The sequence below is a fragment of the Camelus ferus genome, chromosome X (assembly GCF_009834535.1).
Source record: "Camelus ferus isolate YT-003-E chromosome X, BCGSAC_Cfer_1.0, whole genome shotgun sequence".
Lineage (NCBI taxonomy): Eukaryota > Metazoa > Chordata > Mammalia > Artiodactyla > Camelidae > Camelus > Camelus ferus.
In genome coordinates this window covers 68747925-68773151 of record NC_045732.1, presented here as the reverse complement: position 1 = coordinate 68773151, position 25227 = coordinate 68747925, and the positions used below count along the sequence as shown (strand labels likewise).

Sequence of the window (25227 nt, the reverse complement as noted above, 5' to 3'; positions counted from 1 at the left end):
TGTAAATAAGCTCATTTGTATCATTTTTTTAGATTCCACATATAAGTGACATCATATGATATTTGTCTTTCTCTGTCTGACTTACTCCACTTAGTATGATAATTTCTAGGTCCTCCCCATGTTGCTGCAAATGGCATTATTTCCTTCTTTTTATGGCTGAGTAGCAGTCCATTGTATATACATACCACAACTTCTTTATCCAGTCTTCTGTCGATGGACATTTAGGTTGTTTCCATGTCTTGACTATTGTACATAGTGCTGCTATGAACATTGGGGTGCATGTATTTTTTTGAACTAGAGTTTTCTCCAGATATATGCCCAGGAGTGGGATTGCTAGATCATATGGTAGCTATTTTTATTTTTTTATGGAATCTCCATACTGTTTTCCATAATGGTTGCACCAAATTACATTCCTATCAACAGTGTAGGAGGGTTCCCTTTTCTCCACACCCTTTCCAGCATTTATCATTTGTGGACTTTTGAATGATGGCCATTCTGACTGGTGTGAGATGATACCTCACTGTAGTTTTGATTTGCATTTCTCTGTTAATTGGCAATATTGAGCATCTTTTCATGTGCCTCTTGGCTATCTCTATGTCTTCTTTGGAGAAATGTCTATTTAGGTCTTCTGCCCATTTTTTGATTGGGTTTTTTTTTGTTATTGAGTTGTATGTGCTGTTTATATTTTCTGGAAATTAAGCCCTTGTCAGTTGTGCCCTTTGCAAATATTTTCTCCGAGTCTGTAGGTTGTCTTTTTGTTTTATTTATGGTTTCCTTTGCTATGCAAAAGCTTATCCATTTAATTAGGTCCAATTTTTTAATTTTTGCTTTTATTTCTATTGCCTAGGAAACCTACGAAAACATTGCTAAGATTAACGTCAGAGAATGTTTTGCCTATGTTCTCTTCTGGATTTATGGTGTCCTGTCTTATGTTTAAATCTTCAAGCCATTTTGAGTTTATTTTTGTGTATGGTGTGAGGGAGTGTTCTAGCTTCATTGCTTTACATGGTGCTGTCCAGTTTTCCCAACACCACTTGCCGAAGAGACTGTTTTTTCTCCATTGTATATTCTTGCCTCCTTTGTCAAAGATTAATTGACCGTAGGTGTGTGGGTTTATTTCTGGGCTCTCTATTCTGTTCCACTGATCCATATGTCTGTTTTCGCATCATTTTGATTACTGCAGCTTTGTAGTTTTATCCGAAGTCTGAGAGAGTTATGCCTCCAGCTTCTTTCTTTTCCTTCAGTATTGCTTTGGCAATTCTGGGTCTTTTGTGATTCCATGTAACTTTTAGGATTGTTCTAGTTCTGTGGAAAATGTCCTAGGTAATTTGATAGGGATTGCATTAAATCTGTAGATTGCCTTGGGCAGTATGGCCATTTTAACAATATTAATTATTCCAATCCGAAAGCATGGGATATCTTTCCATTTCTTTAAATCATCTTTAATTTCCTGTAGGTTTGATTTTGATGACTATAAAATTTCTCTGCTTCTGATTTATCTGTAAATGACCCTGAGGCCCCAGAAGTATGGGAAGTCCTTTCTTGAACTCTAGCATGTGATGGGGCTAAAAACAGTTGTAGGCTTATCTTGAAACAGGTTGTGGATTTGTTGCCTGGTGCAAGGCATTTTCAACCCTTGACTTTAATTGTATTTTTCCACGCCTCAGTGTTTTGTTATAAAGCTCGACTTGCAGTAACAGGAACCTCCAGGGCTCTGAGGGGGGACTCATGAAGATGGACTTCAGTGAGAAGGGGACTTCAGTGAGATGGACTTTAGGAAAGTTTTCATCAAACAATGTCAAATGAGTCAAATGTTCATGTTGAATTCCTTTTATTTGTGATGTACAAAGCTGACACCATGCTTGTTACTCAGGAAGTGAAGGTAACAATAGTTCAGATTATACTGATTACGCTTTGTCTGTTTTGGCACAGTTTACATAATATTTAAGGAAACAGAATCACCTGAAAGGAACTGCCTCAGGTCAACAGAGCTAAGTGTTCTGGGAAACTGATAAGTAATGGAAATGGTTAAAATAAATCCCCCGAAACAGAATACAGTATACTTTATAGTTAACTCAGGCTTGCTCTAGGCCTGCTAACTGCTAAAGAGAGGCGTGTGCTAGATTTTTATGAGGTTTTAAACACATAAAAATGTATTAAAATGATTTAACAGGCTACCTATGAAAGGGCAATTGGATGGACATTTTAATGGAAAGTCTCTCATAGCCTCAAAATGCAAAGGAAGCAACACTGCACCTTTGATTTGCCACATCTGGATGGCATTTGGAATAAACAGGGGCTTCTGAGAAATTGGGACAAGGGATTTACCTTTTCATTCCTGGAGTCAAAAGCAAAATTCCCACCTCCTTACCCATCCTCCTCTCTATCCCTGGCCCGGGAGAAAGAGCTGCGGATCTCATGTCCCTTTCTGGGTCTCGGGCCACCTTTGGTGCATCCTCTGCTCTGCTCTGAACCAGGCCAAGTTGGCTGCCTCTGGCTGGGGAGGGAGCCGGCAAGGAGAAAGTGATCTGTCTACGGCCATATGAGGTTCATGAGCCTTCCAGCCTCCCTAAGCAATATGGGGCCCAGTCATGCTCACTCTCGAAGGAGGCAGAGCTCACCCCAGGCTACTGACTGGCACCTCGTTCCAGCTCTGCTGCCTGCCTAGACACAGTGAGTCTCCGTGAAGAGTGAGAGCTTGCCCTGTGCAGGCTTGAGCCATCCATGAATGTTTAGCCAGAGAAATTTATTTTCATGTGGAAACACTGGCTTCTAGTTTAAGCCAAATGATATGCAGTGACCTTGGACATCAAGAAATGACTTATTAGCTATCATAAAGAGCTTTCTGATCAAGGCAGTGAGGAAAGCTAGCTTCCTAAGAAAGTGGCGGCCCATTAGGTCTTTCTGAGGTAGCCATGAATAGTCATGCAAGTAACCGAACCAAACAGTAGCACCGGGTTGACTGAAATAGATGGGACAGCAGATCTGAGCAGGGTGGGCTCACCCATGGGGTCTGAGGGTTGGGGTGACCAGGGTCCAGCAGTCCAGCCCAAGTGAGACTCCAATGCACAACTTGACAGACGGGCAGAAGAGCTTAGGCCTTTCTTCTTCAGACCGTTCAGGTTTGTGAGGTGACCCGTTGTGTAGGGGAGGGGAGGGCAAGGGGCAGAGTGGCAGATGCCACCCTACACGCTTTTCATACACACCTGGCAGCGGCTGACCCGGGTGTGGAGCTGCCCGGCTTTTAGCGTCTCAGATACAGGCTCCTCCCCAAACTGCTGCCTCTCCTCCACTGTTGTCAGCCAGAAGCTGTACTTGTTGGCAAAGTAGTGGCAGGTGCCCCGGACACCACTGCACTCGATGAAAGGTGTGGCCCGGAAATCCTCTAGGCAGGAGCCAGGGGAGACCAGGGACTGGCCGCCACCCTCGGCGCCAGCAGCCGTGTGCTGAAACAGACAGGGGGTGCTGTGAGCTGCACCCCCAGGGCCGCCCCAGCTCTGGTCCCTTGGCTCAGCCCCCTCGTCTAGCCAGCAGACCAAAAGCTGTGTTTTAGGACAGGGTAGGGGGTGAGGAGAGGAGGAGGAGGGGCGCTCATCCTCCCTTGTCGCAGCCTCAGGGCCGGGAGTGCCCTCTTCAAGTTCCCCAGTGCCCTCCTAACCCACTGCTCAGGGGATGCGGCTGCATCTCAGCCAGCATTTTCCAAACTGCTGTTGTCCCACCAAGTTCCGAGGTGTGTTGGGTGCCCCCTGCACATTTCCACTGACAAATAATCTGAGACAGGCTGAATTAAGGAAAATCCAACAGGTTTCAGAATGCAGTTCTTCTCAGAGCCCTCTGTGTGCACCAAGCCCTTGGCGGTGTGCCCCAGAGAAGGGAGCGTGCAGGCGACATGCCACAAAGTGCTTAGACCCTGGGCCCCGCCCACTGCAGATGCAGACATAGCTCTTACTCTGAAGTTACCTTCCCTAGAACTTTTACTTTCATTCTGTACCACACCCTTTAGGGTGACATTTAGTGTTTGTCACCCGCCGAGTACAAACGGGCCTTGTATGTGGCCTAATGTCCTGGCCCCCTTGCTTCACAGGGCTCCCTCAGCACGTGATTTGATTTCAGGATTTCCCTCCCAGTGCGTCCTGCCCTTGGCTTTTACACTGGGGGTGGGGGCGGTGCAGGGCCTTACCATGAGGAAGGAGTACCCGATCCAGAGGCTGCGCCAGCCCAGGGGGCACTGCGGGATGGTGATGTCCTGACTGTGCACAGCGATGGCTTGCGAGGGCGCCTCACACACACAGCAGCGGCTGATGTACTGGGGAATCTGCGTCTGGCCGACGGGCATCATGGGGATGGGGGCGGTGGTGGAGAGCCAGTAGGATTTATCGTTGCGCCGGGCGTAGTGGCACACTTCGTTGATGTTGCAGTAGATGAAGGGCATGGTACTGAAGCGAGGCAGGCAGGAGCCGGCAAACCCTGGAAGGAGAGAAGGTGGGCAGGGACAGGTAAGGTCTGGCTGAGGGGCGGGACTGGGATTGTCCCCGGTGCCACCAGGACTAGACTAGGTGGAGGTTTGGGTTCATGTCCAATTGCTTGTCCCAGAGCAAGGATGCCTCTCCTTCCAATCCTGGACCGCTGTCCACACATTGAAGTCTGTTGATCAAATCCTATTTTCAATGAATCAGGGAAGTGGCCAATGAAAAGAATCTTTTTAGAAACTGAATGATGACTCCCTAATTAATCTGCTTTGTAAAACCAGCGTTTAATAGAGTGAGTCTGCGGATCAGAGTCAACACACCTGTAGGTAATTCAATTAATTCTTGGGTAATTGTTGCCCGTGTGTCATATTATTACTACTAATTGCTGATGTTTAATAGATACTTAATATGTGCCAAATGTTGTTCTAAACATTTTGCATTGGAAATCCTTACTCCACCCTATGAGACAAGTACTAGAATTAGCCTTGTTCCATTGAGGAAGTGGAAGCTTTGGTTGAATAAGGTGGCCAGAGTACGCAGCTAGTAAGTGGCAGACCCAGGGTTTGAATCCAGCACTGGTGCTCATAACCCTCTACCCAACAGTGGGCCCTCCAAGGGCTGGGAGGAGCGAGGAGTGTTGCTCATGGTCCTTGTGGGGACAGATGGCCAGGGCTGGCTGGCTGCCTGAGCGGGTACCTACCCAGATCCTGGTTGTGGGCTTTCTCCTGCCCCTCCACGAACAGCAGGCTGTAACCCACCCATAGCTGGCTCATCCCGGTGGGACACAGAGGCACCTGTTCCGACTGGCTGTGCTTCACCAAGGTGTAGCCCACTCTCACACTCTGCCCAGGCATTCCAGCCCTCCCGAAGGGGCCCTGCTTCCCTGGAGCTCCTGAGAGGGAGAGAGTGGAAAATGGGTGAGCCAGGTGCAGCCAATAACAGCAGCTACTCACTTGTGCCAGGTGTTGAGCTCAGTGCCTCATGTATAAGCGTTAGCTCCCTCGATCCTGACGGCAACCTCATCACCCCAATTTGTGGATAACGAAACTGAGGCTCAGAGGTCCCACATCTCATCCGTGATGGAGCTAGAACGCCAACTCAGATGTATGCAGCTACAGCGTCCTGTTTTGAAAAGCACACGGTCCGGCTTCCCTCCCACAGCTACCTGGCCTTGGGTTCTCTACGAGGGGATGAGGGGGATACTTCTTGGGCCAGTGCTGCAGGCTCTCATAGGAGATAACCAAGGGCCTGCCAAATCAGAGGCAGCGAATGCAGAGTTGGGATTAGCAGGGCAAAACCACACCCTCGTCTCCCGCACCAGGCCTCAGGACAACTGATCTGCCATGACATAGAAAACCGGAGGTAAGTAGCAGAATCACCGTATCTTATCTCAAAATTTCTTATCCTTTGAACCATCCCCCTTCCATCCATGTCAGAATCCTTGGGTCGAAGAGGGGAGGTGCAGGGCAGTGGGGGCACACTATAGTGGAGAGTCATAATTCTTAAGAGTTGGAAGAGAACCCAGAACACTATTTGGTACAGTCCCTGGCCTTCCAGAATATAGGACTCTAACCCTTTACAGGCTCAGAATGGAGTGCGGAGTGAATGGATTAGAGCCCAGTTTTCCAGCCTCCTGGTAGAGTAGAACTTTACCACCAAGTTTCCTAATTCTAAGATTTGCGATTCTGATTCACCCCCCGAGCCTCAAACCCTCATGGAAGCCCTTGTGCCCTCAATGTTGCCATTGCCAGACCTTCAAATCCTGGAGGGCCTTGCAGTCCAGGGAGACCAGGATCACCAAGAGCCCCAGGTGGGCCAGGGAGTCCACTGGGGCCATCTTTACCAGGGATACCAGGTAAACCTTTGGAGCCTGCAAGGAGAGAAAGTCCACAGTGAGGTACTCAATGTGGAGGGTCTGGAGGAGCCCTCCCTAGAGAAAGGGGACTCGTGTGTCATGCCCAGGACTCACCAGGAGAGGGCACACTGGCCATCACCTTAGAGTACCTGCTCAGCTCAGGGCTGAGCCTCTTGGGCTGGTCCTTAGTTCATGTCCTGGCAGCTCAGCCCGGGGACCCGACTCTGAACTTAGCCTTTCGAGCCCCTTCACGTCCCATTCCCTCTCCCTTCCTCTCATCCTCCCAGCAACACTGGGAAGGATACAGGGCAACTGCTGGCATCCCATGCCCGAAATGAGGACACCGAGGCCCAGCGAGACAGCTAACTTACTCTGGTTGGGGCAAAACTGGGATGAGAAGCTGGGTTTCCTGTCCCCCAGCCCAGGGCTTTCTCCATTGCTCTTCATCCCCCATCACACTCCCTCCTTCCCGCAGCAGCACGTTAGTGAGGGACAAGCTGTCTGGATTAGCCAGTGGGCTCTGCCCACACATTCCCTGAAGCCAAATACAACTGCTGGCCCTCCTTCCTGGCAGCAAGCTTGGAGCTTTGGGAAGGAGCTGAGGAAACGCTGGACGAAGGTGCCGCCGTGGAGCTGGGGTTCCCAGCCAGTTGCTTCAGCCTGTCAGCTGAGGCTGTCTCAGCTTCCTGAAGAGTCCCTTCTCTCTATCACCCTCCTCACCTTGTAGGCCTACAGGACCCTGAACCCCAGGATCCCCTGGGAGCCCAGGGATGCCATCGATGCCTGGTAGGCCCATGGGTCCAGGAGGAACCTGGATGGCTTCTGCAATTGGTGTTTGTCCAGGAGCACCTGGGGAGCCGGAAAAGCCTGTGGGCAGGTGGGAGAAATGGAAATGTCAGGCAGAGGCAGTGAAGGTGGCCACGGTGGGTCCCTGGAGGTTCAGTCTGCATCACAGCCTAGGACCCCAAACCCAGCCAGCTGGCTAACAGAAGCCCAACAAGCCAATTTGCTTATTAATTCATTGAAAAAGTATTTCTTGAGTGCCTACTATGTGCCAGGCCCTGGTAAATCAGGGGATGGAGGGGTAAGACCTTTATGAGATGGTGATAAAGGTGAAAAAATGCATAACCTGACAAAAATCATTAATCTTAGTGCACATTGTAAAATGTACTCTGAAGGAAATGGACAGTGCAGTGACAGAGCAGAGGGCGCAGCGGGGTGGAGGACTTGCTTTAAAGAGAGTGATCAGTGGCCTCTTACAAGCAGTGACAGTTAAGCTGAGCCTGTTAAAGCATGAGGAGGAGCTGGAGGTGGGGGATTATTATTCCAGGAAGTAGAACTAGCTTGTGCAAAGGTCCTGGGGCCAGCCAGGGTGTGGTGTTTTTGGATAACTGAAAGAGGCCAGTGTGACTAAAGCACAGTGAGCAGCAGCAGAGGGGAAGGGCTGGTGATGAGGATGAATTGGGAGGCATCACATAGGGCTTCATGGCCATAGGTTGTTTATTCCTATGCCATGGGAAGCTAGTGGATGCCATCTGTTTTTATAAGAGCTCTCTAACCATTGTGTGGAGAAATGATTGTGGGGGGAGGTGCATAATGGAAGCAGGGAGAGCAGTTCGCAGGTCACTGGAATGATTCACGTGAGAAATGCTGGTGGTCTGCACCTGGGCAGTGGAGGTGGAGGTGGAGGTGATGAGATGGGAGTGGAAGTGAGGCCCGTTGAGAAGACATACCCCTCACGGCTTTCTGACAGACTGGATGTGTGCGAGTGAGGGGAGTGGTGATAAAGGATGGAAAGGATGGTTTTTCATTTCCGGATTGAGCAAATGGGTGAGTGGTGAGCTGAGTGCAAGCCCAGGGCCCACTCCTGCAGAAAGAACTCAGGGAGGAGCTATCAGTGGCAGGAGCCACGGTGGCAAAGCAGCAATGGCCTTCAGTCCTGGGAGCTGATGGAGGCAGAGGTATGGCCAAGGGGGACACACTCCCTCCCTGGAGGACCTGGATCCAGATGCTTCAGGCATCCAGGCTTTCTTGGCAGGGTAAGCAGTGACTCTGGAAGGAACGTTACCCCCAGCCCCCTCCCTCAAGCTCAGGATCAGCCCGGCACATGCTCTCAACTCACCTCTTGGCCCTGCCTTCCCCTTCATCCCTGGAAATCCTGGGTCTCCAGGTGGCCCAACCTTGCCTGGAATCCCCATGAAGCCAGGCTCACCTCTCATGCCTGGCAAAGTCCAAAGGAAAGCAAGTCAGGGCCTGGCACGGTGGTGCTGGTGGCAGCAGTGGTTGAAAGGAGGCAGAGGTGAGGGCGGGAAGAGCATTATCAGCAGGCTTCTCTTCACAGGGCTGCAGGGAGCGGCCATCTCTGACTGTGCAGTGGGAAGGGGCCCAGTAGCCAGCCACATAGTCATACCTTTCAGTCCTAGCTCTCCAGGGAGGCCGGAGAAACCTGGAATTCCTTGGTCTCCTTTGGGGCCTTGAGGGCCAGGAATTCCAGGGAGGCCAAGGTCTCCGGGGTCACCTTGATCCGAGGATGGACCTGGGGGCCCTGGGGGGCCCGGGGGCCCTGGGCGGCCTGGGGATAAGATCAGAAGAGGGATGAGGGCAGAGGGGAGAGGAAGCAGCCACTGATGAAGGCCTCGGGACTGCTCAGAAGCCAAAGCCCATTCCCAGGGCAGTTAATGTTCCCTCGCCTTCTGTGGGGCCCCAGTGCCCAGACCTTCCCAAACCTTTTTAGCAAATGCAGCCCACCCTAGCCTCCTGCATCTCTGCCGGGGGAGGGTTGTGAGGCCACATGGCCCATGCGTGTCCAGCAATGGGGATGTGGCAGGACTGTAGACAGGACCTCCCCAAACTCCAGACAAAAGGTGATGGCCAGCCCTCCTGGGGCATCCTGTCTTTACCTCGTTCTCCATCTAGGCCTGGTCGCCCAGGATCTCCAGGCTGTCCTGCTATGACTGAGGGCAAGGAGAGGCCTGGGGCCCCGGGGGGACCAGCGGGGCCCTGGAGCCCTGGGAAACCTGCAAAGAATAGATAAAGGGGGCTGCAGTGGTTTTGTGTGCCCAAGAGAGGGCCAGGTGCTCTCAGAGAAAATGCAGGTTCACACAGAGAAAATGGAAGCCCTAAGGTGGGAGCCAGACCAGCCAAGGCCAGCAGAGGGCTCTTCTTTCTCCCTTTTTCTTCCCTTCCCAGCCAGCGGGCCAGCAGGGCTGACAGGGGCTCAGAGACTCCCTGCTGGCAGCAAGTGCTGCCTTTAATCTAGAGAGAGCTTCGGAAAGTTCTAGCTCCCCAGCCTCACTGGTAATGGAAATATTTTAGACAGATTTCCCCCAAGTCAGGAAGAAAAGAAAGTAGAACTACAGCACCTGGAATTGAAGTTTCCTAAAGTGTTAAAGCTATTGTCCCTGTCGCACAGCGTTTCATTAAGTTATCCGGTTATGTCTGCTGCTGCTGACACGGAGATGGGGCACAGGCCCTGACCAGTCAGAACAGACACTGGCTGGAGCAGAATGGAGGTGGCAAGGGCGCCGTGCCTCCCGGTGGCTCCTACGGCTGACTTCTGGGTCTTCCAGGCAAGCTGGAAAACACTCAGAGATAATTCATGATATTAGCTGAATGCTTGCTTAATTGTTTAAACCCCTTCCCTCTTTTTGGCCAAAGAGAACAGCCACCTAGTAGAGTACATACAGAATATTCATTTGCTCAGATTTTCACACCTCTTTACGTGGTTTCTGTTTGAGGAATGATTTCTACTATGTTCAAAACCAAAAATTTCACCTGGTGACAGATTTATTTAATATGCACACGTCAAATACATAGATGGTAATCTTGATCGGAAAACACATCAGAGCCATATATACAAAGGTAGAAATCCAGTTTATTCTTGTAACATGGAAGAAATGTATTTATTACTTTGCTATATTCTAGATGATATTCAAATGAAGGAGAATAGATTCAAATTGGTTGTTAAACTGTTCTGGTGGTTGAGATTATTTGTGCCAAGAAAATCCCAAAATATGCATGCTGAATTCTATTTTTCTGAAAAGAAAAGCTTAAAGTATCCATGTCGAATTTCTCATATTACACTAATAAATAGTAACTCCATGAAAACTTGTAAAGAAAGATGGTAGATTGGTTAATTTAGGTGTTTTTAACAGCTCATTAATTGAATATAGATATAAAGGAGGCGATATAGAGGAGGAAAAAATAAAATCCAAGAAAAGGCTCCAATTATTATGTCTGGAAAAGAAACAAAGTAAAAACAAAAAGAAAAACTAGTTGCAAAGCCACATGGTGCTACTTTTAGCACTGTCAGTTTTATCTTTATGAATCTTTGAAGTATTTTTTCTTTTTCACAAAGGTAATAATCTGAAAAGAAAGGCATATTGTATTTTTTCCTGAAAATATAGCTCCATATATATGTCTGTGTATATGTGTATATATATATATATATATATATATATATATATATATATATATCTCCTGAAATTATTGCAAAACCAATAAAAAAAGACACCACATATAGTAGAGTAAGTGTGGGCAGCACACAGATTATAAAAAGTCCGTTCCCATGGCAATTTTTGGAGCCTCCTCTTTTTATATGTTTCTTAATTTTTTAATTATACCAATATATCATTAAACCTGAAATAAAGATACTACTGACCTCAGGTAGCGAAAAAAAAAAAGCTCAAGTATTTCTTTGATTAAGAATAAGACACTTTAAATGATCACATGAAAATGCAAGACGGCATATTTTCCCTACTAATTCCAGTGTCAGAGCCTTAAAAGAAAACCCCGAAATATACAAATACAACCTCTAAATATTTAGTGCAGATATGAAAATGAGTGGCATATTTTAAAGTTATTTAGATAAAGGTATTATAGGGACAGGGGTTGCTCTGGGAAGTTTTCTTAGGGGTAGCTCTTCATTTTATATTGATTTTTATGATCAAATCAAAGAGTAGAGTCCTGTGGTGGGGTATGGTATTTGCTGTATTCTTTTAAAACATATTATTTTAATTAGATATTGAGAATAGAAGAATATTTATAAATCACATGTAAAAAATAATCCAGATACAATGAATATCTGTGTTCCAACCACCCAATTTAAGAAAAAAGGTAGCGTGACCATTGAATTTCTTTGCACGCCCTTCAGATTCTGCCACCTTCCTTCCTTCCCAGAGGCAACCACTCCTGAATTTTGTCTTCATCGTTCACTGTTCATCCCACTTTGACTGTGTGTATTTGTATCCCCAAACAATATATTTGCTGAAATCATACCCAATGTATTCCTCTGTGACTTCATTTTTACCCCTTCAACATTATGTGCCTGAACCGCATCCATCTTGACAGGTGCTGTTTACTGCATTTGTAATTGTGATTTTATTACCTCAGATAGCCAGAGGCAATGAATAAGTTCATGACCAGGAATTCATAGTCAAGGTTTAAAAACAGAAAAGGCAACCTGTCTATGCTTCCACCCGGGTCCCTGCTTCTCTGTCTCCTGCAAGAGAAGCCACACAATCTCCCTACAGGCTCAGACCTGGGTGGAACCCTCACTCCAGAGAAGCTGCTGGCTTTCAGAAAAGCACAGGTTGGTCCAGACAAAGGAAAGAGTAAACACAGAGACAGCAGCTGCCCTAATATAAAATGCAGCTGGAAATGAATTAATGTATGAATATAGTTCCTGGGAAACCTACGTGCATTACACAAACATGCAGATGCACATATAAAATGATGTGGTGCTCCTCACAGGCCACACGTCAGGCCCCAGGACTATGAGGAACAGAATATTTTGCAAACGTGATTTCCCCCAGGGAACATGCGATGACAGAACGGCCAGTGTTTCTTGACCCACTACTATGTGCCTTGCACTGTGCTAAGTACTTTCCTATACATGCCTCACTCCTCTCTGATTCCTCACCAAACCTATGGGGTAGATTGTCTTTGTCATATTTTACAGAAAAAGAAAACTAAGGGTTCCTTTAGGATGAAGGGGCAAGCGCCTTCCTCGTTGAAGATCGTGTAGCTCGTGAGAAGGAGAGCTGGAATTTGATTCCAGCAGTCAGACTTCAGAGCCCATACTCTCAGCCGTGATGCTACACTAAATTCATTTCCTGTTCTACATGGTGTGGGATGTCTGTGCATCTCCAGAGCATTCCTAAGGAGAGTTAGAGAATGAGAATTCATTCTCACTATTTGAGAGGTGGGGCAAGGGGGGCTCAGAAACGGACTTCACACAACGTGATGAGTCAGGGGCCGAGATTAAAGCGAAACCTGATTGCTAGTAAACACAGCAAATCCTAATTGAGTGCTTGCTGTGTGCCTGTCCTTGGGATACATTTATCCTCTTAGTCTTGGGCTTCTTCCAGCAGCCACACTGTCTTCCCAGGACCCTAGGAGTGCCATCTGCACTGGGCACTGAGCAACTTCTGGTAAACCTCTAAGTGGACAAGTCCAGTCCCTCAGGACCATTAAACCCAGGCTCTGGCAAAGTGAGAAAAAGAGGCCCTGAGGTTAACAAGGGAGAGCGGGAGGGAATTTGGAGGCTAGAGGGGACTCACTGAACTGCCCCCTAATGCCCCTCCTCAGCAAAGCCCTAGGTATGGTCTGCCCTCTCTTTGTCAGTAGTCAGTGCTACTGGGCTCTGAGATCCCCAGAGACATGAAGACACACACAGATCATCCCTGTGAGCCACATGGCCCTGATGAACCCCAACCCTGGCTCCAGCCAAGCCCGACTTGGGCTCACTTACCTTGGCTACCTTTTTGTCCTCTCACGCCTGGCTTTCCTGGGGCTCCAATGCCAATTCCTGGAGAACCTTTTTCCCCTTTGAGGCCAGGAAGGCCAGCTGGCCCAGGCACACCGGTTATACTAGGTCCTAGGAGGAGACACAGAGAGATGTGTGGACAGAACTGAGTGTGGGTGAGGCCCTCAGGCCTAGCTCACTTGCTAGGGGCCTGCCTGACAGACACCAGAGGCAGAGGACTGATAGGACAGGAAGGAAAGCTCATTTAGGTAGAAGGACGAACCCCATCCTCCTTCCTCCCCACATCAAGGGACCCCAGATTTGAGGCTGGTGAGGAGATCTGGGAGTCTAAGGATATGGGTTACATCATGGTCAAGAACTCAAGGCCAGCCCCTGCCAGGCTTCTGGAAGAGCTGCTGCTTTCCTCCTTGCCTTTGAGGATCTTGCTTACCTGGAGTTCCATGGGTCCCCTTGGTTCCTGGAAGCCCATTCAGCCCATGTAAACCAGGAAGTCCCGGGAAACCTGAGGGGAAAGTTATCCGAAATGGCTCCAGCAATGCTGAATCATGAAGGATCAGCAAAAGGTCCTGCCTCGAAGGGCATTGTAAAGGTCATGGTCTTTCTTGAGGCATTATTTAATGCCGTAAGGGAGACTGGACTACTGGTAACCTCCACCCTCCACCCTGAGTCTTCCTGGCTCTTATCAGAGACCAATATAGCTTTCAGAGCAGGGTGGTAGGTAGTATCTTCAAGAAGAACTCAGAGTGGCAATGCCAAGGCCCTGAGTTGCCAGCTCCAACAGACTTGCTGCCTGATCTCCAAGTCAGGGAAAGGCTACATATGCCAGGGCAACGATCTTCCTTGCTAACTCTGCTCTCCATGGATCTGTCTGCTCCCAAATACACCCAAATACAATACCTTTGGTTCCTACTAGGCCAGGCGGTCCCAGGGGCCCGGTTGCCCCTGGGTGGCCCGGAGAACCCGGAAGCCCTGAATTTCCTCTCATGCCTGTGATCCCAGGGAGTCCTACAAGTGGAAACAAGGCAGAAGTTTAGAACAGGTCATGGCTTGAAACTCATCCCAACCTTTTCTGAATAAAGTTGTCAGGTGTCATGGTACCTGGGGAGCCAGGAAGGCCAACGTCTCCAGAAATACCAACTTTCCCAGCTTCACCTTTGTTTCCTGGGAAACCCACATCACCAGCTGGTCCGTCTTTTCCTTTTGCACCTACAAAATCAAGAAAAATGCTGAGTGATCAGGCCGCATTTCAGGCAGTGTGTTCCTCCACGGGAGAGGGGGAGTCTGGGAGCAGGAAGGTGACAGGTGACACCACTTTGAGCTGCCATGGGAGCTGGATCCAGTGAAGAAACTCTGAAAGGCATTGTGGCAGCTGTCTTCACACCTGAAAGGTGCTGCCCAATTGAAAAGTAAATCAACTGTTCTGAGTGTTCCCAGAAGCAAGAGCAATGGGTGGAACTGTTGGAGGAGTTTAGGTAACTTTATAAACTACGGGGGTGGCTGCCATTATCTTAAAGGTCTTAGACTTATCCCATAGGTCTATGAGTCTTGAAGGAAAAGGAGGCTGTTTTACTTGAAAAAAGTGTTGGCTGTCTGTGAGTGGATATATGTAGGAATTTTTCTGCACTGGATAGAAGTTGCAGAACTTGGGGCTGGCCTCCAAAATTCTTTCCAATCCTCCATTTTGAGGAGTCTGTGAGACACCTGAGACAAAAGTACAGCAGTTTTACCTTTGAAACCAGACTCCCCAGGTTGTCCCTTGGGTCCTGGGCTACCAGAAATTCCAAGTGTCTGGCCTTGATCTCCTGGGGATAACAAGATATTGTTCAAGTGGTCAGGAGAAGGTATAGCTCAATTTGCAGCAAAGAGATCTTTTGAAGAAAAAAAAATCTTTTCAGATTCAATATAGCCAGAGAAACTCGTAAAAGGTTATGCTTTTATGCACCTATGAAGTGCTGGGATGCTACCAGGCTACTGGCATGAAATGCTACTATACGTAGCATAGGTCCATTGGGAAACACATCACTAGGCTCAGTGTGGGCAGAGAAGATAGAGGAGCCCTAAAATATATCATCAGAAAGAGAGACTGTCTAGAGCCAAGCTTCTCCTCTGCGACTGGGTCTGGAAGGCAGGTGGGTCAAACTACTGTGGTCACAAATCTTTGAGGAACAAAGACAGCCAGCCAAGCTGGTTCATCCAAAAGGAGAAATGTAAATCAACTCACTTTCTTTAAACACAAAATCTCCCCCAAGGAGAGCCCTGGGCCTGCTGGAAATCCACCACACTCTGGAAAAACTCATTAAAGGGAAAAATGCTCCTTACCTTTTAAACCCGGGAGACCAGATGCTCCTGGGAGCCCGGGAGCTCCACTGAGACCCTGTGAACCCTTCAAAACAATGCGGGAATCGGTATTTCTGCCCAGTGCTGAGGGCTTCCCACCCCACCTTCTCCCTCCCTTCTCCAAGCCACTGCTTGAGAGATGTCTGTCGCATACTCTGTGGCAGGGGTGGACTGGCAGGGGGACATCCTGCAGAGGGGAAAATGATGAGCAAGGGGCGGCAATGCATATTTAGGGCTTAGAGGGGTGGGATTTGATCTGCAGATGAATCCTGTTTTGTCATTTATACCTTCCCAATGCCTATCCAAATTGGACTCTTGGTAAATCAAGGTGTGGATGTTCTAGCAAGTCTCTTAGAAAATACAGAATGTAACAGACAGCCAGGCATGTGATCTGCTCGGCATACAGTTGGCCATCACCGCCCATGCCAAAGCTCTGGAACCATTATGCACAAGAAAAAGTGTGGCCTCACCACAAGGGGCTAGCCCTCTGCCACAGGTTCCGTGAGGAACACCCACTCTTTCTGCCGCCAGGTAGCAGGCTGTATGTGTGCAGGTACTGGAATCTGGATTGGGGCTAATGCTACCATGGTTTTCACAAGAAAAACTGCCTTCACTGGCTAATGTTCAACGAACTATCTGAATCCAGAAGGCGAGCGTGTCTGCTGTCATCGGTACTTTTCTTCCCACGGCATCTGGTATGGTTTGGATTTGTTTGAGATGTACCCAGTAAAGACATATGCTCCCTAGTGCATTGGGTGGGAGTCTGAGTTCTGAGCTGGGTCACTGTACTCACTGAACCACTCCCCAGGACACCTCCCTGCTTTCGCTTGATGTTTTCTGTGCATCACCCCTATATCTACTGATTCTGAGCCACTGCTCATGCTGAGATCCACTCCCAGAATGCCTTCCCGCTTTGATTCCATCCCTCCTAGTGTGTGAGTAGTAGGCTGAGAATTCTTTCTTTTGCAGTTGCTTCAGGTGTGTGTGTGTGTGTGTGTGTGTGTGTGTGTGTGTGTGTGTGTGTGTGTGTGTGTTTATTTTCCACCAGATAGACTGACACTTTGAAAGGACAGGAACTTTGCCTGCAGGGAGCACAGATGTCCTGTGATCTAGTTCATTTAGTCCCCTCAATACTACTACTATGATTGCTCCTATTCATTCAGAGCCTACCACGTGCCAGATATAATGCTAAGTGCTTTACACATATTATCTCACTTAATCCTCGCTACTGTTAGAAGAAGGTTTGAATATTATTCCCATTTTTAATAATGAGAGAAGCAAGGCTCCAGCGAGTTGAGTAGTATACACAAAACCACAGCTAATGAGTGATGGAGCGGAGATTCAAACCCAAGTCTGTCTCACTGCTAAGCCTCCTCTACCAATCTGCCTTTTAAGAATCCAGAGAAACTGGCTCTGGTTCTTTGCCAGTTGTTGCCTCTTGTGGAGGCAACAAAGACCTTTCTGAAATCAAAACATCATGAAGTCTATACTGAATTCTGATGACATGCCAAACTCAACATGGGATGCTGGCAGTGGGATGCAGACAAAAAAGCATGCAAGGAAGTTCTTGTTCTCCAGTCTTAACAATCTCATCTAGGCAATCAGACCCACACGGATGCAACTAGGATCAGTGAAAGCAGTGGGAAGTGTAGGGTACCAAACGCGTCGGAGCTCAAGGACTCCTGGAGGGGCGGGCAGGTAGGTATTCGGCTATTGTGAGGAGGATGCTCTGTTGGGGAGACAGCATAAACAAAAGCCCAGAGGAGGGGCTGTTCAGGAGAGGGTGGGAAGACCTGTCAGACTCCAGGAGAGGCTAGGTCCGGAGGGAGCCAGGGGAGCGGGCTGGGATGAGAAAGTTCTGTCTGTTCTGGAGGCCATCCCTTGGTGTGGAAACAAAGGGTCTGGGTACACTTACACTCTCTCCTGGTATTCCTGGGAAACCTGTGATTCCGGGGGACCCCTTCAGGCCGGGTAAGCCTCGTAGTCCTGCGGAGCCAGGGAAGCCTGGTCTCCCACTAAGTCCCTTGATGATGCTGGGAAAGCCAGGAGCTCCAGGCAAGCCTGGTGGCCCGGGGCGGCCAGCCTCTCCTTTGTCACCTGGGAAAGAAGCAAACAGCTTGGGAAGATTCTGGGCGAGAGAAAAGCTGCTTCCCAAGGTGCAGGAGCCCTGGTCACAGGCAGGCAAGGTACAAGCTTGGGGACCGTTAGTTTAGGGGGTGGAGGTGGGGGTGAGAGGTGGTGCCTTCTGGAAAGCCGCTCATTGCCCCTGCCCCACTATCTGCCGGGCTTTTCCAGCGGTACAGCCACCTGTGGTTCAAAAACCCAGTCCCACCATGGCAATTAAAACTGGCCATCTCACAGTCCAGGCACCCCTCAGGCCCAGGGAAGGCAGCCTCTGTAGACCCCCAACTGCCACCCACATGGCTGCTCTGGGGGGGAGGGTCTTGTACTGTGGGGCCTCTTCTCGGGAAGGAAGTCAAGTTTGGTTGTAAAACCTGTCTTGGGTGTTTCTCCTGCCCATTCCAAGCCCCCGCACCTCTGGGCCCAGGAAATCCGATGGATCCGACTGAGCCCTGAGAACCTTTGTCTCCCTTGAAGAGGAGGTTCAGCATCGGAGGTCTTGGACTGGGTATCCCGACTGGCCCTCGGTCGCCTCTGTCTCCTGCAGGGATGGAGGTCATGAGACCCGTGTGAGAGGGAGCTTAGACACAGGGTCAGGCATGGGCTGACCTTTCATATCAGCTCTTCCCAAGCTGCCCCAGGCCCCCTTTCTGGGCTCTTCCAGCTTCTTCCCTGCCCATTTGCCTAACTTTGCATTTATGTAAATATCCTCTCCTTCAACAAGCCTGAGGTCCACCAGCAGCTTTAGACCCTACTCAAAACCCTCCTTCACTGAGCATCTGGGTATGTGTGTCAAGGCCTCTAACATGTGGTGGTAACTCAGAAGTCACGAGTTCTTTTGGTTTAAAAGGACTTCATTCAGAAACCCCAAATCTTCTGATCTAGCGCAGGGTTGGTACAAGCCACATGAATGACAAACCTGATAAACAAAATGTACCTTGAGAAGCATGAGTGGCAATTCTAGAATTCAGTTCCCCAGCTCACCTTTTTCACCAGGGCTACCAGCCCATCCAGATGGTCCCACTCGGCCAGCTGACCCAGGAATTCCCTTTAACCCGCTTGCACCAGGAATACCAGGGAGACCTGGAATCCCTGGAAAACCTATCAGTCCAATGGACCCCTTCTCCCCTGTTGAGAAACAAGAACTTCTATCATTATCCCTGTTTGACATACCAGGAAATAGAAGCTCAGAGAGGTTCATTAACTCAGCCAAAGTCACACAGCTAGGAAGTGGCAGAGAAGGGATTCAAACCCATGTTTCTCTAACTCCAAAGCCCAAGTTCTTAGTCAGTACCCATTACGCTACTTTCCTAAACAGGGACATGGCACTAAGCACCAGAAAGTAAAGAAGAGACATGTGCCCCTTTTATGATGGGCCAAGTCAGAGCTCATGTGTGGCACAGGAAAAAAAAAGAAGAAAGCCTAGGGCCAGGAGGCAGGGAGATGAGCTCCAGCCTGGCACTGTTGCTAACCTGTTGTGTGACCTGGGACCCCCTCCTGCCCAACCTCTGGTGTCTAGCAGGACGATCTTGGGAAATGAGAACTGTCAGGCTCTATACTAGGGGTCGTGCAAATGAATGATCCCAGCGTGGCTATTTTTGTCGTGGGCTTTCCTGCCCATGCTGTTCAGCCCAGTGTTCCACCCAGCTAGCAGTGAGGGCGACTCACCTTGGGTGGGGGTCCTCCTTTAGCACTGGCCTTGTCCAACTCTATTGCCACAAAAAACCCTGCCCATCTCCCTCCCCATTCCCATTTCCTAGGCAGAGAGAGAGGAGAGGGCCAGCTGGGCAGCATGGCAGCTCCTCTTGGGCACCTACTGGTGCCTTCCTGATGGCTTCACTTACCCTTCGGACCTGGCAGACCTGGCAACCCAGTGCCCCCTGGCAAGCCCGAGCTCCCCAGGAAGCCAATCAGCCCTGGAGATCCCGGAAGGCCTTTCAACCCAGGCAGGCCTCTCTTTCCTGCTGATCCAGGGGGACCTATCTCGCCTCTTGGACCTTTCTTTCCAGGACGTCCTGAATCAGCACAAGAGAGAACACAGGACAGCTGTCAAGTAAGGCTCTGTCCAGATCTGGACCACTGCCCATTTCCATGGCTTATGGTTGGTTGGCTTGTTGGGGTTTGTAAACGGCCCTTTAACAATGGCCTGTGCAGACTGCTAACAGGCAGAGTTCTTAGCGGCTGAAGCATTAGCACCTACCACTCAGAGCACCATGCCAATGGTTACTTCTTCCAACACGGAACCATAGTTGGTGGGGAAGGCGAGTAAACCCCTTCTGATCATAACTCTTCCCCGTTATGAATGTGGTTCCCACTCCTGCCTCTGAATGGAGCTCTGGGAAGCCAGGGTGGCAAGTGGACTCAAGTTTCCTGGTATTTTCAGTTTGAATCACTCTACAATGGCTGTTTCCTGAGCCGATTGGTGAAGTAGAGGTTAAAGCTGAACCATTGTTTCAGCCTCCCAGGGAGCCACAGATACAGGGCTGCCCTTTTAATCCCTCATGCAAGCAGTTAAGTCATCCAGTTCCTTGGCATTAAGGTTGAAAGACCCCCTAGTGCCAAGCACTGTAGAAATCCCCAAGGCCCATTTGGTCTCCTAGGTATTCGGAGACTTCTTTCGCCCTGCTTTAAGTTGGTCAATGGGATTAACCTCCTGAGCTGCTGCCAAAGTGGAATGTTCAGGTACAAAGCAAGGAAATTAAAAAACCAAAGGATTAAATCAGTGACGACAGAGGTATTCGGGCCCCTAAGGACCTAAATGAATGGCTGACTTGGCTTTCTATGCATTGAAAAGCATCAAGTAGCCGCAAGCCCCAGGATTCTAATGGGAGGCTGTGAAGGGGATTCTACAACAAGGGAAGGAAATTCAATGGGGGCCAACCCCACAGCATGAGTTCAGGGACCCCTGGCCTTGCCAGGTATAGTAAGATAATTTCCCTAGAGGCAAAGATAGTGGGGGTGTCAGTCAGTGAGCTGGTGTGCCGTTTTCCCACCTGGACAGCCTATGTGAAGACCCCAGAAACACAGGAGGGCAAAGGGGATAGAAGAGAAATTAATGGCTTTGCAAAAACTCAACCTCAGTCGGGAGGCCAGGGGTCAGGGTCAGGGGGTGATGTTGTCACTGAGGCTGAGTGAGGAGGGTGGTGCGAGAAAAAGGCAGGCTGCAAACCCTAGGCTGCAACCAGGGCGTGTCAGGCCCCACTGCGGAGTCAAAGAGACCTGGGCCCCGGGTCCTCAGGGGCCTGCTGGCCTGAGAGGCAGGCTGCCAGTGACGTCACCCTTGGCTCCAGCTCCTCCCTGGCCCGAAGCAGGCTCCCCGGGGCCCCAGTGAGGGCGCTGGAGAGGGGCAAGCCCCACCTGCACAACAAGGGCAGGAAGGCAGGAGGGAGGCTGAAGCCTGAAAGGGGGCAGAGGCCATGGGGGAGGGGCGGGGAATGATCATATTTTGTGGTCCTATTTTGGAAGCTAAACTGCAGGAATGGGTTCTGCTTGGCACTGCGAGGGTGACTTGAGAGGTTAGGAAAGTCAGTCTCCTTGTGGACTCTGACCGCGTCACACCGCTGCTCTCGGCCCTCAGGGTGCCAGGGGCCCCTGTCAAGATGGGGCTCCTCCTCCTCTGCAGGACCTACCTGAAGTGCCTGGAAAGCCTGGTGCTCCTGGGAGCCCGGGTTTGCCCTTGATGCCGAATAGACGACCAGATCCTGGGGGGCCTGGCTGTCCCACGCGGCCTGGTGTTCCAGGGCTGCCCCGCTCACCTTTGGGGCCGAGCAAGCCTGACTTCCCAAACAAACCTAAGGAAAGAAAGGAGCAGATGATCACAGCCTGGATCCACAGCAGGGACTGGTCAACAAACCAGCTTCCAGTAGAAGATCGTGGGCCAGGCTGCATCCTGGGTACCACTGTCTTGTTAGCCCTGGCCTTACTGCTATTCCCAGCAATAAATCAGAGGCTTTACAAGAAATCTATTGGTTATGGCTATATCTGGAATTGCTAAGACAGGAGAATGGACTAAGGTGATTTAAGAAAAAGTTCTGAAAAGGGAGGGACAGAACAAAATGGCTTTTCATTTTAAGCCCCTACTTTATCCATCACCCCAGATCCTTGCAGGTATTCATGCAAGTATAAGTGTTACTGAAAGGCTTTCTGTACATGGTCAGATAAATGGGGCAAAGAGAGTCACCCTTGGGTCCCGGAAGGCCAGAGTCTCCTGGAAATCCTCTGTCCCCTGGCAGTCCCTGGAGGCCTTGCTCCCCTGGAACACCACTTTCAGCGCCAATGATGTCACCAGGAGCTCCCTTGGAACCTGGTAAGCCTGGACTGCCAACTTTTCCAGGCAAGCCATCTTTTCCAGGGAGCCCGGGAAACCCAGGCAAGCCCTTCTCCCCACGAGGTCCCGGAAATCCTAAATGTAAAGAGACAAAAATAAAAGGCCATGGAGGTTTAGAAGCTGACAGGTCTGGGGAGAGAACTCTGACACAGATTTTTTTTCCCTACTGCAAAAGCTAGCATATTAATAATGTGTGTCACTTCCCTTAAAGACCAGGAGTCCCTTATTCTGGGGAAACTTGCCCCCCCTGTGACTTGGAGGACGATCTAGCTCAGTGAGGCCAGGCCTGGGGCAGAGCTCAGCAATCCCTCCTGGGGATTCTACAGTGACCAAAGAGCACAGGTCACACCCAGGACTGCCTGTCAAAGGCCCAGTCTCTTTTGGAGTCGTCTAACATCTGCCATCATGCCTCTCTCTTCCTGGTTGGTAGAGGGAACTGGGGCACCAACAAACCTGAGGGCACATGGTCCAAGATGAGCCCTGTGCCTCAGAGCAGGGATGGTTCTCAAACTGAGCATGGGTCAGAGTCACCTGGGGCAGGGGTGCTTGGTCAAACCCACTTTGCTGGGCCCACCCCCAGAGCTACTGATCAGCAGCTCTGCCAAGGGGCCAGGGGTCTGCATTACTAACAGGTTCCCAGGTGCTGCTGATGTTGCTGGCTGAGGGAACACAGTCTGAGAACCACTCATGCAGTGTGGAACAATGAAGCTCAGGTTGGAACATCAGGGTGTAAGCAAAGGGTCTGAAATATGACAGCTTCACTCTCACTCATCTGAATCTCTTTCTCTGACCTGTAAGGAGTTGATCCAGGAAACTGCTGTAGAACTGGCAGTCAGTTCACGGGGCTGAGTCCTAGCTCTGTCACTAGCGGCTTTGTGACCTCAGGCAAGTCACTTTTCATCTGAGCCTCAGTTTCCTCCTCTGAAAGTGAAGGGGTTGGCTTAGCTGATCTCAAGTGACCCTTATTGCTCTGAGATGCTGTCATTCTATAGCTCTAAGCTCTGTCTTGCCCAGGTATGAAATCAAAACCATCCCACTTATAGCAGAGCGCAGTCCTTACTTCCTATAGCCGGTGGATGGCTACCACTATCCAAACACACACTCACACAGAAGAAGCAGGAGAAGAAGCTTCTTTTCTTACCTGGCAGTTCAGGGAGGTGAACCAATCCTGGACTTCCGGGCTCTCCTTTATTTCCACGCAGTCCAGGCGGGCCTGGAGTCCCAGGGAAGCCATGGGCCCCTTTGGGGCCTGAAAACCCAAATGTTAGCAGCAAGGGGAAAGGAAGGTCATTGTGGCTAGATGTGATTTGTGATGTTCAGTCAAGAATCCTAGTCTCTTGGATGGCCTCTCTTATTCTTACCTCCCCACACAACCCTCTCCAGCAGCCGTTCTATTTCCTCAGCCCTCAAGGCTGCCCTCTCAGGACGAATGTGGACCCCCATATACTACTGGGTTATGACTGGCTTCCTTTGGCGCACTGCCCTTACAAGTGTGCACGGGGCTTTCTCTGCCCTCCTTCCATACCTGGGAATCCGGGAGCTCCTGGGAATCCTGGTGGACCATATGACCCAGGAATAATACAAGGCAAGGTGACACCTGAAAGTGGTAACATGTAAACATCTGGTGAACCCACTGAGTCAGGGACGATTTTCCTCTAGCATGCTCCTTGACTCCCGTTCCATCGAATGGAACAGCTACGTTAGTCTTCCTACCCAGAAGCTGGCAGCCCATGCAGAAAAATCCTGGCATCAGAAGCTCTTGGACCAGAAATTGACACAACATTGTAAGCTGACTATACTTCAATTTAAAAAAAGAGAATCTCTTGGGAGTTATTCCTAGTGCAATTTCTTACAGATCAGAATGCTCCTAGTGTCCAAGTGCCAGGATGACACCTTCTAGCAGTTTCCAATGGTGCAGGAACAGCAGCCAACGGCAATTGCCTATTCGCCCTGCCCTCAGATGGAGCCCCTCCCTAGGATGAGTGCTTGGGGTTAGTCCCAAGGGTCCGTTATGCCCACAAGACTAGACTGAAGTGTTTGAAGTCAAGATCCCTCAAATTCACATGACTGCTCTCTTCTTGGAATGAAGCTTTTCCCAAACCACCAGGTTCTTTTGACACACGTCATTTGGGATCTACTGAAACCTTATTGATTGTCCTTGGTCAGGTGTACCCATAAGTCTGGACCAGGCAAACACTGACAGCCACTCTCTTGGCCATGACAGACAGTGACCCTTCCCTCAGCTCCTCATTTGAAACTGTCAACACTGCTACTAGGGAGAAGGGGTGGTCAATTTCAGTATTCAAGACATTGAAATTGGCCTACATAGCCCTTCCTCTAGCAAATTCTTCCTTGCTCATTCATAGTGCAAATTAAAAGAGTCTATATGATCACAGAGGGAAGGTTTAATAAAATACTGGTGAACAAATTGTTAGTCAGTTCCTTCAAGTGCCATTTACAAACAATTGATATGGTAATTAAAATTAGTCTTGCCTATTCATTAAAACAATCAGCCAAGCTCTGCTTTAAGCCACAGAGTCAACAGTTCTAATAAAGTGCTGTAGCTTTTGCCCCTACTTAAATTGCAAACTACATCTCTTAAAGATATGTATACAACATATGATTCAGATGAGTTACTCAATGGACTGGCACTCCTCCCCCATTCCCACTTTTGTTTTTCAATATAAAGGCTTGATGGCATTTTTAGCCCACCTGTTCTATTCCGAAACCAAAACTGGGAATTGAACAGTATAATGTTTTGGTTAAGAGGTTGGGCTCTGAAGCCAGACGGACCTGAGCTTGTATCTTAGTTCTGCTACTAACCAGTTGTATGAGTAATATACTCAACCTCTCTGAGCCTCAAGTGTCAAATGGGAGCTACTTATCTCATATGGTGCTTGTGAGGACTACATATGGAATAGTGCTAACAGCTATTTTTTCTCCAAATACAAAGTTATGTTTATTTTCAATAATGAAAGCAACACAACAAAGAAGAATTAATCCTCTAATTTTTAAACCTAACACAGTCCTTAGCACAAACCTATCCTCAATAAATAAAAACACATTACTAGTAATCGAGTAAGATTCTTCTTGAGACTTACTAGCGTTTTGTGTGTGTTTTAAACAAAACTGGATGGTAGGTAAAGAAACACATGCCAAAGACTTAACTGACACAGACTCGAAGAAAAGAATAGTCAAGGAACAGGGTCCTCAAATATTAAGTTCCTCAAATAAAAGAAATATGAGGTTTTCAAATCCCTGGTATGTGCTCAAAGGATACAATTTTTTAAAATTATCTTATTTAAGGAGGAGTATTCAGAAAAGCTCCAGCAAGGCCATCCTCTGGATTCTA

General features: G+C 49.1%; 1 protein-coding gene across 5 annotated transcripts in view; it reads right to left on the bottom strand.

Moving 5' to 3' along the window:
* Nucleotides 1–1814: 1814 nt before the first annotated feature.
* The window catches only part of COL4A6 (collagen type IV alpha 6 chain), a 264484-nt gene continuing 241071 nt past the window's right edge, over nucleotides 1815–25227 (bottom strand). For 3 of the 5 annotated variants that reach the window (XM_032474777.1, XM_032474778.1, XM_032474781.1), the window contains 22 exons: nucleotides 23401–23472; nucleotides 23017–23124; nucleotides 21729–21950; nucleotides 21178–21339; nucleotides 19393–19563; nucleotides 18533–18676; nucleotides 17964–18089; nucleotides 17343–17524; nucleotides 15410–15473; nucleotides 14818–14892; nucleotides 14189–14296; nucleotides 13988–14095; nucleotides 13521–13592; nucleotides 13076–13201; nucleotides 9225–9341; nucleotides 8735–8896; nucleotides 8447–8545; nucleotides 7045–7191; nucleotides 6223–6339; nucleotides 5170–5361; nucleotides 4181–4467; nucleotides 1815–3446 (listed from right to left, as the gene is read on the bottom strand). In XM_032474777.1, the coding sequence (XP_032330668.1) occupies nucleotides 3186–3446; nucleotides 4181–4467; nucleotides 5170–5361; nucleotides 6223–6339; nucleotides 7045–7191; nucleotides 8447–8545; nucleotides 8735–8896; nucleotides 9225–9341; nucleotides 13076–13201; nucleotides 13521–13592; nucleotides 13988–14095; nucleotides 14189–14296; nucleotides 14818–14892; nucleotides 15410–15473; nucleotides 17343–17524; nucleotides 17964–18089; nucleotides 18533–18676; nucleotides 19393–19563; nucleotides 21178–21339; nucleotides 21729–21950; nucleotides 23017–23124; nucleotides 23401–23472 (3122 nt within the window). In that variant the 3' untranslated portion in view covers nucleotides 1815–3185. The remainder of the gene's footprint in view (nucleotides 3447–4180; nucleotides 4468–5169; nucleotides 5362–6222; nucleotides 6340–7044; nucleotides 7192–8446; nucleotides 8546–8734; nucleotides 8897–9224; nucleotides 9342–13075; nucleotides 13202–13520; nucleotides 13593–13987; nucleotides 14096–14188; nucleotides 14297–14817; nucleotides 14893–15409; nucleotides 15474–17342; nucleotides 17525–17963; nucleotides 18090–18532; nucleotides 18677–19392; nucleotides 19564–21177; nucleotides 21340–21728; nucleotides 21951–23016; nucleotides 23125–23400; nucleotides 23473–25227) is intronic. The other 2 variants (XM_032474780.1, XM_032474782.1) reach the window with 1 other exon arrangement.